Source organism: Hyperolius riggenbachi, chromosome 4, assembly GCF_040937935.1.
Source record: "Hyperolius riggenbachi isolate aHypRig1 chromosome 4, aHypRig1.pri, whole genome shotgun sequence".
Taxonomy (NCBI): domain Eukaryota; kingdom Metazoa; phylum Chordata; class Amphibia; order Anura; family Hyperoliidae; genus Hyperolius; species Hyperolius riggenbachi.
Window position 1 is genome coordinate 242857136 of NC_090649.1, and position 14783 is coordinate 242871918.

Sequence of the window (14783 nt, forward strand, 5' to 3'; positions counted from 1 at the left end):
TCAGAACTTAAAGGGAACCTTAACTGAGAGGCATGTGGGTGTTTCCTTTTAAACAATACCAGTTGCCTGGCTATCCTGCTTATCGCTTTGGTTTCAGTGGTGTCTGATTCACACATCTGAAACAATCATGCAGCTAATCCAGTCTGACTTTAGTCAGAGCACCTGATCTGCATGCTTGTTGAGGGGCTGTGGCTAAAAGTATTAGAGACGCAGGATCAGCAGAAGAATCTGGTAACTGGTATTATTTTAAAAGGAAAAATCCATATCCTTCTCAGTTTAGGTTCCCTTTAAGGCCATCTGTCCACCAGCTGAAGCTCAGCAGAACATGGGTGTTGCAACAAGACAAAGACCTAAAGTATAGAAGTAAATCAACAACAGAATGGCTTAAACAGAAGAAAATACGACTTCTGGAGTGGCCCAGTCAGAATCCTGACCTCAACCCGATTGAGATGCTGTGGCATGACCTCAAGAAAGTGATTTACACCAGAAATCCCATGAATATTGCTGAACTGAAACAGTTCTGTGAAGAAGAATGGTCAATAATTACTTCAGACCATTGTGCACGTCTGATCTGCAACTACAGGAAACGTCTGGTTGAAGTTATTGCTGCCAAATGAGGTTCAACCAGTTATTAAATCCAAGGGTTCACACAATTTTTCCACGAGCACTGTGAATGCTTACATGGTGTGTTCAATAAAAAAAGTGGAAACATTTTAATTATTTGAGTTGTATTAGTTTAGGCAGACTGTGATTGTCTAGATGAAGATCAGATCACATTTTATGACCAATTTGTGCAGAAATCATATAATTCCAAAAGGTTCACATACTTTTTCTTGCTACTGTATATACCGAAGCAAGTGCTGACTGTTTGTACCACACCAGCCACTTCCACATTGTAGTGTCGATCCCGAAATTCTCCCACGATATTATAGTTATATTACTGTATGTGCATGTGTGTATTGTTTACGCTCACCTTAACAGTTAGCAAACAAAACAAAATGTCTGAGGTTTAAATAGGACAAGCTTCCCTCAAAATGCTGTTACACCTGTGTGTTATTTGAACCACTGTAAGTGGGAATAAAAGTGGGGAGTTTCACGATTTATTTCTTACCAGAAATTGCATTTTTGTAGAACATTTTACAAAATATCTTTGTTTTTTTGTTTTTTTTTTCAGTTTTAAATATTTAGTTATGTTACTTGAATCTCATGGTTAAAACTGAGATTATATATCAATAAGCCCGGGAATGTGACAAAAACATACAGGCTTTTTAAGGTGTCCTAATATTATTATTATTATTTATTGTATTTATAAAAGCGGCAACAACTTATGTTACATGACTGTATAAATATATAAATATATTGTCATGACATGTAGAAATTATCTCTTATTCACCATAATTAACCATGTAAAAGTTAAGGTTTTAAAATGTCACTCGCTCAAGCGTTTAAAGGGACTCCGAGCAGTGCAGAAACTATGGAAAGATGCATATCATTTTGAAGCTCTCTTTCTCCTCTTTCCAATGATGTATAAACCGCCGCCCTACACCTTTTCGTTTTCGATATTTCGCGATCGAAATTGCCGCGGCCACGATTTCGATTGCGAAAATAGAGAAGACTAAAAGGCGTAGGGCGGCGGTTTATGTGTCGTAATGATTTTACTGCTTGACAGAGAGAGTGTCATACCTTTGTTGCAGAGTTTAAGTAGTCGCTTGCATCACCAGCATATCCCACAAGCGTTGATGGGCAACTACACCTAGTGGGAAGTGGACTACTTTGCTATAAGACTACTAAGTCACTAGCCTTAACCTTTTAACAGCCCTGAACGAGTTGTGTCAGGCCAGTGTGTGCATCTAAACTTAGGTAGCGCAGCCATTCAGAGCGGGCAGTGAGCGGTTTTCCTTACCAGTCTGGACGACTGTTCTCTATAGAGAGAGCAGATCGTTTCAAGTTAGTTTCAGTATTTGTCGCTATTTCGGAGGGTAATGGGAGGAGAGGGATTCCCTGCTTAAATGCCCATTAGGAGCGTTCCTGCAGGCTTTCCAGACCTGCCATTGGGCAGCTCTCTCTCCCTGGCCATACTCCCTGCTACTCCCCGCCCTCCTGCACGCTGGGAGAGAGAGATCTCTCTCTCCTTCCAGCTTTGTGACCCAGAGGTCACAAAAGTGAAAGTGGGCCCTAGCAGGCCAACAGAGTAGTGGGGATAGCGGCTACCTGATCCGCCCAGCACCCCAGATCAGGTAGCCTAGGTTTATTTAATTATAGAAGTCCACCTTGGGCTCTCTTTAAACTTCACATATGACAGACTCCGTGTGATGAGGAGACATCGTAAACCAGAGTTTCAAAGTAAATAGGTCAGAGTACTTACAATGTTTGTTATATGCTAAAAAGAATTGTGGAATTTAAACCCCATCTTACTAGCACAACAATTTAAAAATAATTGTGGCATTATCCATGTGTCATACATTAGCTAGCATTCCTGTGAGACCCTCCTGATCTTGTAATTAAGGCAACCAATGACATTTATTTATGTTTGAAGAACAATGTTTCTTATTTTAATGTGTTGTGTATATGTGTATATAAGCTGTGTGTTCTACATGTTGTCAGTATACAGGAATCAAGCCGAGGAAGGCTTCATAGCTGAAAGCTTACTCTTGTTCTTCTGAGTTATCCAATAAATTATATCATCCTGATACAAAAAAAATTTCCAGCAGTTACAGGAGAAGTGCTATTACTTAATTTTTGTCCTTCAGGTCTCACTGGGCAGGTTCTGAGGACGTGCCAGATGTTCTAAAAAAAAAAAAAAACAGGCTTATGACAATTGCCACAACAGAGGATTTAAAACTACTAAAGTGCCATGCTGTGCGATTCTTCAGATCTGTGCTTAAATTTGCTATGAATGATTTATATGCTATGGAAGTCTTCCAAGGCACTGTACAGTAGACAATACACAGTACACAATGATGCCTGAACAATTGAAAGAAAGTACACAACTAAATAGACACACACACACACATGCGTGCGCACACCAGTATTAGAACACACTAGGGCACAGGTGTCGAACTCCAGGCCTGGAGGGCCAGATCCATGCCTGTGTTTAGGATGGACTGAGAAGAGAGGAATGCGTTCTACATGATGGATCACACCTTTCCTGATTCAGTCCCATCAATTAATTTGAGCTGTGTCAAAAATGTTGTGAGGCCCTCGGCCCTCGAAGGACAGAATCAGAAATTGGTTTATTCGCCAAGCACAACTGGATCGTGGCCGGAATTGGGTTTGGCACAGGTAAACAGCTCATAGGACAGGTTTGACATCCCTGCACTAGGGCCCTTATCCAATTCTTTTTTTTTTTTGTCCCAGGAGATACATTTTCATCTAATAAAAAAAAAATAACTTTGCAAAACTTAACAGTTGAAAAAATACTGAGAAGTAAGTAATAAAAGCAATATCAAACCTATTTAGTTTCCTGCCTGTTGGAAGCTTTAAAGATGTTTTATAGGTAAGTTTGCGTCTAAAAGAGAACCCTGCCTTTTAGAGCTCACAATTAATTTTGTCTGTTACTGTGCTTCACAAAGGGGCAGCTGCATATGAAAGAGAAGGCTGCATTATATGAAAGGGGAGGCTGCAAGTGGAATGAGTAGGCTAGAAATGAGGAGCATTATATAGAAGAATGGAGTTGCCTATTTCTTATTACTTGTTTCCTTATTTCTTCCCATCGATCTCAAAAACAATCTACTTTTACACTCACACTACCTCACCAGTGTATCTGATGTGATTTTTTTTTTCTCTGCGTTTTTCTTTATTCCTCTGCTTCTTTCTTGTTTTGTTGCTGGAATACTCAGCACATAACAAATGTACATAGACTACAATAAATCATTATTATTTTATATTAGTAGCAAACAAAGCTGTAAATCAAGCCCCTATACTAAAGAGCGTGATGATGAAACCAGAATATGCAATTCGGGGAAAGCATTGTAATGCTGCTGATAATTGCAGAAAAAATGAAGGAAAGGCATACATGTACTTGGTCTGTGGAAGGCATGTTAACCTTTTATATCTGAATTAGCGGGGGATTCCATTTTTTGTGTTGTAAAATGGTTATAGTAGAGCTTTTGCACCAGAATTGTTTGATGCACTTTTGGCATACCCTGACAATATATGATTGTATTTGTTATTAATATTTCAATATGTCCTGAGTATGGATATGGCCATGAACCCAATAAAATGTGCAACACTTGCTGAAATTATAGTATTCAGGATCATGGTATTCCAACCTTTTTATTTATTTATTTTGTTTACTATGGTACATTCTTGTGTTCGGATTTGTCTTATCATGTAGGGTGGCTTCTCTTTGCTCAACGTCTACATATATGTATTGTTATATGAAAAAGTGGGCACCTATTAGAGTTATAATAGAGTGCTTATAGTATTTTGTGGGTGAATGCTGATCTCCTGTAAGGAACTTACATATTGTATGTAGCCAGGTCTTCTGCTCCGTATCGGCTGGAGTCCTCAGCTTCCGGGTCTTAGTAGTGTGGCTGGGTTCCCTCTCGTGTGTGCAGCATTCTCCGCATTCCTCTAGGTGGCTGTACATGCTCTAGCTATGGGCGCATGCAGCCATGCGCCCGTCCTATTCATTTACACCCTACCAGCCCTGGCTTACTGAATGAAGCAGAGCCTATGGGCTGCCCATGCTCACTGGCATCTGACTGGTTACTGTTTCTATAAAAGGGTATCTCGGTCAATGTGCTCTTGCCTGTGATAGAGTTAAGTTGCCTTAGGATATTCTGGTGGGTGCAACTGAGTGTGGTTTTTCTCATGAATGACCTTGCCTGACATTTTGACATTCCTGTGGACTTCTGCCTGGACCAACTTTGGAATTGAACCTGACCTTGCTCTTGTTTTAACATGTAAGTTTTTATTTCTGTTCTGCTGTGTATGACCTTTAGACCATTATTGGATAAGCTTTGCATAACAAATTCGTGTCTCCCATTTGCATTCACCGCAATCCTGTCCTCCCATGATCGGGAATGGGTAGCAGCTGTTACCAATCCCAAACATTGTGCCTGTGATGAATCAGAGCTTCTGTCAGCAGAACACAGAAGTTAGTGTAGCACCATCTTGTAGCCAAAAAAGTAAAAATACACCCAAATACACTTTCACGTAGCAAGATGAAATACATTTTTATTATATAACTCCTTCCACCCCTACCCCATAGTTGCCAAAATAAAACGCTTGTTAAAAAAATTACATCATTAAAAAAAAAAAGAAAAACTACATAAACTGTTACCTTGGGGACTTTTTTTTATGTGTGTGTCATGGGGGTATAGTACATTTGCTAGTGCTAATTCTTAGAAGATTTTTGTTATAATGCCTTAAGGTGATCTAATAAAGTAACAGAAACACTCAGTTCAAACATCTATCGGCAGTATATTTAATTTACTCTATGTACTGTACGTGGATGCAGTCATGTTTGCACATTAGGTGCGTGTATGTGTATATAGAGAGAGACTTTAAAAAACATTAGATTTTTCTAATTTTTATTTTGTTATTCATACAGGGCCAGAGAAGATATGATATTAGCAAATATGAGAATATTTCTTACTTATGTTCCTTACTGGAAATGCTTTTTCAGCAACTAAAAGAACAAGAAACATTACATCCTGAAATCTTGGATGAAGCGAAACAAATGTTTGTGCAGTATTTTCACTGTTCAATCCTTAAGATTTCTGACAGGTTTCCATTGTTAAGTATTACTTTATGGAGGATAACTACTTTAATTTCACAAACAGAATTTGAAGACAATTGAAATCTTTCTTTTCTTGACATTTTGGAAACGTATATTTACGTGTTTTAGTTCTTGGGGACTTGTTTTTGTAAGAATTAATCCTTAATGTTTGACCTGTACTCAAACCTGAAATAGAGTGGGAAAATAATTAGAATTGTCCTTAGTTATCATGCTCAAGCAAGAGGTTATGGGTAAAGACAATGTCACATTGAAGCTGGGATACTTTTTTGTGACTTCAGTTGGAAGCCTCAGCATGATGCTGCCCTTCAGTTCTGCTGTGGATTTTATTTACAACTGCATGGTAGTGTCTGGACATACTGTGTGAGCACACTAACTATAAGTACTCTTTATTGTATACCTTTTTTCCTAGCATTTTCAGGTGCATGTATATGATTTTGCAGACGCCAGATTTGCGCACAGGATAAAGCCACAAAAGAGCTCACCCTGCTCCTGCACAAGTCCTGGTGGCACAAATTACAATCCCCCCTCCTGGTTGCTGTGGATAGTGGGGAAATATGTAATTCGGCTGCCAGCTATTTTTATAGTTATTTGTGTTCCGTCTATTGATGTCGCCCAAATTACACACTGAGTGTCGCTATAGCCGTAATTCCTATTACAACCTATAGTGGCGCTGGCTACACCCAAATCTCTTGCGATGCTTTTACAGCGCTCCTCTTCAGATAGCTATTTGTAGATACAGCCTCGTTAGTTTTTCAGTTCAAAAGAAGTCAAAAGAAAAGCGTCAAGCAACCCACCAAACAATGTTTAAAAAAAGAATGAAGTTGCATGCAGGCTACGCATTTAGACTGTATGTACATTTTTTTATCACCACAATTCAGATATTGTTGATTAACTGGTTTGGTTTCCTCTGCTCTCTTTATTCTGTAATAAGACTTTTTTTTTTATTCCAATCACCCAAATTGCATTTACCATCCTTTTATTTGCCATTGACTTAATGAAATGTGTTCCTCATTTGTGTTTTTGCTCAATTTATTAATTACAAATAAAATCTTATTTTCATTTTGTATTTTCCCACTTTCAAGCTGTTATGTTTTTAATTTATTTACCTAATTTATTTTTATGTTTTTGTTGAGCAAAAATGTCTCACCTAATAACACTAAATTGGTGTTCTGAGCGTATATGTTTCTATACCAAAAAAGCAACTAACATTTAGGCTTCAGCTACTGTGATGCCTGCTCATATGCCAGTTTAGGTGGGTGGAGGGTAATCAAAAAGATAAGAGTTCCAAAACATTGAAATAATCTCTTGCCAAAGCATTGATGTGTTGCTGAGGGGCTCCAGTAATAAATTATGTTAAAAAAGCAGGTACTTGTGGTGCTTATGTACACCAGACACCCATTTATCTAAGTGTGATACTCCTTGACCTCCATAATTCTTGTGAGAGCATATCTGCGGGCTTTACAGTTAACTCTCTAGATAAGATAATTCAGATAATTTTTTGTTAATGTTAAAGGACACCTGTAGTGATAGGAACATGGAGGCTGCCATATTTATTTTCTTTTAAACAATGCAAATTTCCTGGCTGTCCTGCTGATCATCTGCCTCTAATAGCTTTAGATCCTCTAGATTGTAAGCCTTTGGGCAGGATCCTCCTCCGTTTGTGTCCTACCTGATCATGCACCTCCATTACTGTGCACCCATGCTATGCATCTGAGTGAATCTAACTTGCCTAATCTCCATGCTCCCCTCCAGTGACTGACTAAGCATTACCTTGTACTCATACTGTGCTGCGTGATCTGATTTTCTTGTATTCCTGTATTGTCATATTGCTGTTTGTCACCCCTAAATATTGTCTGTAACCTAAATTAATGTCCAGCGCTGCGTAATATGTTGGCGCTTTATAAATACAATAAATAATAATAATAATAGCTTTAGCCATAGACCCTGAACAAGCATGCAGATCAAGAGTATTCCTGACTAAACTCTGACTGGATTAGCCACAAGATTGATTCAGACACTACTGCTGCTAGAAAAATCAGCAGGACTGCCTGGTATTGTTGAATAGGAAATAAATATGTTGGCCTTCATATCCCTTTCATTTCAGGTGTGCTTTACATGTACATGGTTGATTTTTTTCCCCCCCTTCTAACTCAAGCATGTTTCTATAGTTGGCCTTTTATGCTATTTGGACAGGTGTCCAAATTTTTTATGTTTTCAAATATTTATAGCTTTATACCTAACAAAGAGCATCTTCAGTTTTAATAAAATAAATTTACGGTTTTAAAATTTTCTTGGAAATAAACCATTTACAGACATAATGTTCAATTTTTCTACATTTATTCTCCATTTAGAATTATTGTCAATGGTGTTATTAATTTAGACTTTTTTATATTGGCCCATTTTACAAACATGCAACACATTTTAATCAGATCACAAACTTACAGCTGACCGGAAAATTATTAAAAATCTTCTTGTCTTGAATTTTGCCGAAATGATGTAGGTGGCTGATAAAGTTGCAAGCATCTTATAGATCACAGGAACCTCTTATTTAGCTGTGGTGATAACTGTGTGGCAATTTCAAAGCCACAGGACCTTTACTATATTAGATGACAATATGATTATATCTCATACTGTGTGTAAGTGTGCACCACAGGCACATTTTGCCTGGCTTCTTTGATAAGATTTAACTTAATGAGTAATAAAAACTAATTAGCATTGCATGTGACAGCCACCGGGGGAAACTTCATAACTTAGTCATAGAAAAATCCTAGTAAACCTTTAACAGCCTTGTTTCTTCCTTTGCACTGTCAGTAAATATACTTGGAAATATAGATGAAAATCTAAAGAGCCAGGTTACCTCCTGGTAAGACACGTTTTCATTAAAAAACAAGGGATTAGTCAATTGGACATCAAAGGACCCTAAACAGTTGGTACCTTTACGTATTTTGACTTGAGCTCTTTTTATCATTATTTATTTTTTAACTAAAGCAGTTTTTCATTACCTCATGATATTTCTTGTGGCCAAAGGAGGCCTATATACACACCTATGAGTACTGACAATAAATCAAATATCCACAGCAGATGGCATTTTACTTTTATTTAGAGGAAATAAAATGTGTGATTTAATTATATTATTCAGTAGACCAGAAAGAGACAGCAAGATTTTCCTATTTTAAAATCAGTTTGAGAGACATGACCATGCTGATGTGCTCCTATCTCCACAAAATTGTCGCTGTAACCACTGACTCACAGCATCAAGCAACTGTTTATAAATCATCAATACTACTTCACAGATGCAACAGCTCTTTGACATCCTCAGCCTGTATTGGAGAGATGTCAATGCACAGAATTGCAAGAGAGTGCCAACCGACACTATCCTTTTTCTAAAAAAAAACACCATTTTGTTACATTTTTTTTCACTGCACTTTTAAAGCAGGTGTCTGGGATTTTTTTTCCCCCTGAAAATCTGTGTCTTTGTTCTTTACAATAAATCACATTCCTCCAAGATACTTATGAAAACCATAGTGAAATTTAAGAATTCATATTGGTACTTTCTGCTAGAATCCCAGTGACACATTTTTATTGCAACCCACAGTGCCCCTTATGAGGGATGTTTTGCGCGTGTACTACTCGCCACTTGCCTTCTCCGTTTTTGTTTCTTTTGCACAGGGTATGTTTGTTGCAGAGACTAGGATTTTCATCTCATTCTGTCCTTGAAGGATAGATTTAGTGCCAGAGATTGTTGGAAGTGCTGTGGAGTTCTAAAAATTGCTTCAATAAAGGATGTGAGAGGAGATGTTGACCTGTCATTTAACCTTTCTCCTGTTTTTTCTTATGAGCGAGGCACGGCCTTGGAATAAGGAGTTCAAAGCCAAATCAGTGCATGAAGCAGAAACCAAGCCCACTTGGAGGGGAATGACCTCTTCCCTTATATTGCTGCAATAGAGGATCCTGTAGGTGAATGTTGGGAGGTGGATTAACACATTCTTCTGTTTGAGCCAGAAGAAAGATGGGTAAATAAAAAAAAAGTGGACAGGGATGATCATGGGAAAAAAATCCTCTCTGCTTTATATACATAAACATACATATATCCAGGCACATCGCCTTTAGTTAGGACATTAAATAAATTATTAGGGAAAGGGAGGTGCTGAAGGGGGTGTGGCTAGAAACAGCAAAAATCAATTAACCCTTTTGCTGTTTCTAGCCACACCCCCTTCAGCACCTCCCTTTCCCTAATAATTTATTTAATGTCCTAACTAAAGGCGATGTGCCTGGATATATGTATGTTTATTCTTATCATTGACCCCTGTGGCTAGGGTCCAATTCGGTGCACTCCCCCCTTCCCCTGTATGTTTGTCAGCATGCAGACAGCTTATGCTGGTGTATGCGCATGGTGCACATGGACACATAACATTAGCTCCCTTGTGCGATTGGTAAGATGCACGGTCTTTCCCAGGAGAGGAAGTTAGGATGTGTGCTCCTAATCCATTGATAGGTTTGATGCAATGAATGTGTTTGCATGTCTGCACTATGCATGTTACAGGGCCAGAGTTAGGACACCTATGTTTACCTGGGTACTTCTACGCAGTATAGGTGACTAAGCATAAGAATGCATTCTTCTGTGAACTAAAACCCTGGCTTTTAATTTAGCTGTAGGGATAACAGTTGTGCCTGGATGAGTAAATCTGTGAATGCATTTGTTTGAACATTTGCATGTGAGTTTGCGAAGGGTTAATTGATTTTCTCTGCTTTATATACAGTACATGAATACTTTTATGCAACAACCTGTACAACAGTAATAAAAACCACAAATGTTAAAATTGTGGATCTTACATTACTAAAGAATTTGATGTTTTGTATCGAGCCAGTTCCTAACGGTTTCCTCCAGTGAACTGGTCCTTACACTGCCTCACGCCAAACAGCACAGCAAGCAAGCACTTCATGCATCAAACCTTCATTCATTGTATATAAACCTATAACCATGATCTTTCACCCTGCATATTTCCAACAAAAACACATAAATATTGCATGTTGCAAAAGATTGGCTAGTATGCAGGTAAATTTGTCCTTTATTGTAAATCATGCTGTGTATATATTCCAAAAATTAAAGTAGCACTGGCTCTTATTAACTTATTTCTTCTAAGTTTTCTCCTAGGTGATATTTTCACACCTTATCAATAAAATGCCTTTCAAGCCACCAACAATCCATAAAAGATGAGGTTGTCACGTTAAAGTGTATACAATTACAACAAACAGCGTGAAGCATGTTTCATGGCCTCCACAAGGCCACTTCCTCAGAGTAACGTACATGAGGACAAGACTAAAAATACAATATCTACAAAAAAACAAATATGCAATTTGAAGAGTATCCATAGTACAGCACGGATAATCCATGGATATCCAAAAAAGGACAATGATGTATATACACAGATATAACATATACAAATTACCATATATGTTAGTACAATATGGTGGAACCTGTAGTATGTTAAGAGTGTATCCAGAAAACAATATTCGTTAAATGGCCCATAAGAAATAATGACAGATGTACTACAGAATACATGTAGCACTCTGGTGATCTATACTCCATCACCAAAATACTGTGAAAATCCCAGCCCTTATGCAAAAGAGCTACACAGGAAAGGAGGAGAAGAAAGGAGGGAACTGGGTGGGGAGGAAGGAAAGTGGGTAGGGAGAGGAACAGGAAGAGCACAGGACAGAAGGGTATGGGGAGGATCGAGATGAGGAAGGGAAAATAAAGAAAGAGGGGGGGATGAGGAAATAAAGAATGATTATTGCGGCATTAGGCCTTCAGCAAAATGCCAGACTTGATGCATGTCCATATAACTTATTTGCTTTTTGAACTAGTGATGCTCAAATAACCCGGACCTCCCTTTTGTGATGGGTTTGCTACATGACATGTCCGTACTTTTCTGTAACGATTGTGGAATTCTCTCCGTGATCTGCGCACAAGACGTGCGCTGACACTGCGGAAATCCTCCACAAGCGTATAATTTGAGGGGAACCCAGCAAAAGGTGCAATGCACCTGTAGAGGGAAATTCCTGTCGGCAGGTGGAGCTGTGGAGTGCAGAGGAACAGATCCTCTGCCCTGCCACAGACGCCAGACATGATTTGTACGAAGGGAAGAAACGCAGGGCCAGATAGCCCTGAAAGAGAGAGAGCAAAGCGACAGAGGGTATGTGTGTGCACCAATCTAGTCGCCACCCCACAACAGTGCATACACAACAGCAGATTTGAAGTAGGAACGCAATCGCGAGAGAGGCGATTGCCAGAGATGACACAAGGCTACAGCAAGGCAGAGCACGAGAGTAGCAAAGACACAGCAAATAATACAATGAGAAGATAAGGAAAATAACAAACGCTAACTAAACGCGAACACCACACTCATTCGCAACAGTGCACGCGTTTATGCGCGGTCTCCGCGTGTTAAGCACAACAGAGACAAGCACGCCTATTTAACCACCGACAGACAAACATGAAACAGAGGACGCGAGCGCTTGCTTAACGGTTACCTCACCGAGCCTCCAGCAAGCGTTCGTAGCAGACAAGACAGATACACGAAAACAGGAATAAGGGAGAGATAGGATCCACAGCACTAGCGCAAGACGAGTGCGATCCAGGCAAGACAGATCAGAAGGGGCTACCAGTAACAACCGCTGTTCCGGTTAGCACCCAGACACACAGAACGATTTCCTGTCGACCACAGCTGGGACAGGACAATCGCAACAGACTAACAAACAGATATGCAATTCTAACTGCACTAGGGAACCTGCCTAGTGCAGTCCCAGGAATTACTCTGAGCTAATCTTTAAACAATGAGCAAGGCTGACACTCCAGGAGTGTTTCACAGGACTAACCCTTATGACCAGCCCAGGTCTGTGATATCACATGGTATTTATAGTACAAACCTCCAGAGGATGTGGCTAGGCAATTTGCATGACAAACGCATGCAAATTCCTCAGCAGCAGCAAGCTGCCAAACTGACAAAAGGTCTCTCTTCCAGAGACCTGCAGAATGCAGACCTGAACAGTGGTCAAAAAGCTGCCTGCCTGCGCAGGCAGCCGAGCGGATCCTCACATTTTCATTTTTGATTTCGTCTTTTTCATTTTTTAGTTCTACATGCTTTATTATGTTGAAGCTTCCATTTCCTCCTATGTCTTTTAGGGGTCAATCTGCAGATGCAGCCCACCACTGCAGCATGATATAGTACACTTCATCCTGACATAGATGCCAGTTTTCAATATGGCCACCTGAGACCACTTACATCATCGGTAGGAGACTGCCAGTCTTCTCATTTAAAGAGACTCTGAAGCGAGAATAAATCTCCCTTCAGAGCTCATAGTTAGCAGGGGCACGTGTGCCCCTGCTAAACCGCCGCTATAGCGCCGCTAAACGGGGGTCCCTTCACCCCCAAACCCCCCACTGCGACACTTGGTCGCTCCTGGAGGCAGGGCTAACTGCTGCAGCCCTGCCTCCAGTCGCGTCTATCAGCGGTGCATCGCCGCCTCTCCCCCGCCCCTCTCAGTGAAGGAAGACTGAGAGGGGCGTGGGAGAGGCAGAGATACGCGCTGACAGACGCGCGTGGGGCAGGGCTGCGGCGGTTAGCCCTGCCCCAACCAGGAAGCGCTCCCCCGCTGAAATGAGGGGATTTGGGGGTGAAGGGACCCCCGTTAAGCCGTGGGATAGCGGCAGTTTAGCAGGGGCACACGTGCCCCTTCTATGAGGTCTGAAGCGAGATTTATTCTCGTTTCAGACTCTCTTTGGCCTCAATTCACTAAGCTTATCTCCTGTCTTTAATAACTCTTCTAGAGTTGTTACCATGGTGATAAGGCATGTAGTATTCAGGAAACATTTTACCTCAGGCAAGCCTAAAGTTAACTCTTCTGTCTTTAAATTAACTCTCCAATCCTTAAAATAACTCCAGAGTCAAAGACAGGCTGTTAATTAACTGCGTGTGAAAATAACTACAGAGGAGGTAAATTAACTACAGGAGAGGTAACTTAAGGAATGGAGAGGTAAGATAACTCTCTCATGTGTGGAGGTAAGTTTTCTCTTGCTTTATTATCTCTAGCATGATCTTAGTGAATTGAGGCCATTAACTGCCCTTAACTACAGGCTGCCTCAGGTCGTACTTGGCCACCTAGGTCTGTAGCACACATGTGCATGTGAACGGGAGTTCTGTGGTAATACAGTGTCCAGTATGACTACTTGTTTTTTAGCCCTATCATCCACTGGTGGGATGTTTGTTTACTTTATATGTACAGTCACGGAATGGCTTAGAGCCTGTTCTGTGTTCACTGCCATAGGGTTTCAATTGATACTGACATTTACTGATAGACACACTTGGGGCCTGATTCACAAAGCGGTGATAACAGTTAGCACGCTGGTGAAAAGCCTTTTATCACGCCTAAACTCAGTTTAGGCATGATAAGTTTAGGCATGATAAGTTTAGGTGTGATAAGTTTAGGCGTGATAAGTTTAGGTGTGATGAGCTTGATTCACAAAGCGGTGCTAACTCAGTTAGAGACTTTAGGCATGATAACCATTGCACCATGCTGGTGAAAGGCCAGTTTAGGCGTGATAAGTTTAGGTGTGATAAGTTTAGGTGTGATAAGTTTAGGCATGCTAAGTTTAGATAAGTGTAGATAGCGTGCAAAGTCCCGCACGCAAAGCAGCGCCATTAAACTCTATGCAAAGTGCACCAGACTTTGCTAGCGCAAAACTTTTGATCAGCTGTGCACTTATAACTTATCATGCCTAAACTTATCACACCTAAACTTATCATGCCTAAACTTATCACACCTAAACTTATCATGCCTAAACTGAGTTTAGGCGTGATAAAGGGCTTTTCACCAGCGTGCTAACTGCTAGCACCGCTTTGTGAATCAGGCCCATAAGTTTTTTTTGCATCTTGTTCAGAAAATTCTGTTTAATAAACACTGAAAATTTGGTGTTTCTAGGACGTACGGGGGCTTTGCTATTAACCGTTAAAGTCGGCGGATTTTTCCTGTAATG

General features: G+C 40.1%; 1 protein-coding gene across 9 annotated transcripts in view; it reads left to right on the plus strand.

Moving 5' to 3' along the window:
* Window positions 1-14783, plus strand: part of MEI4 (meiotic double-stranded break formation protein 4) — a 622672-nt gene that overhangs the window by 208965 nt on the left and 398924 nt on the right. The window contains exon 5 of one of the 9 annotated variants that reach the window (XM_068281516.1): window positions 5558-6820. The exons of the other annotated variants lie outside the window; for them this stretch is intronic. Coding sequence (XP_068137617.1) covers window positions 5558-5806 — 249 coding nt within the window. The 3' untranslated portion in view covers window positions 5807-6820. Of the gene's footprint in view, window positions 1-5557; window positions 6821-14783 lie in introns of those variants that run through there. 9 annotated transcript variants of the gene reach the window in all.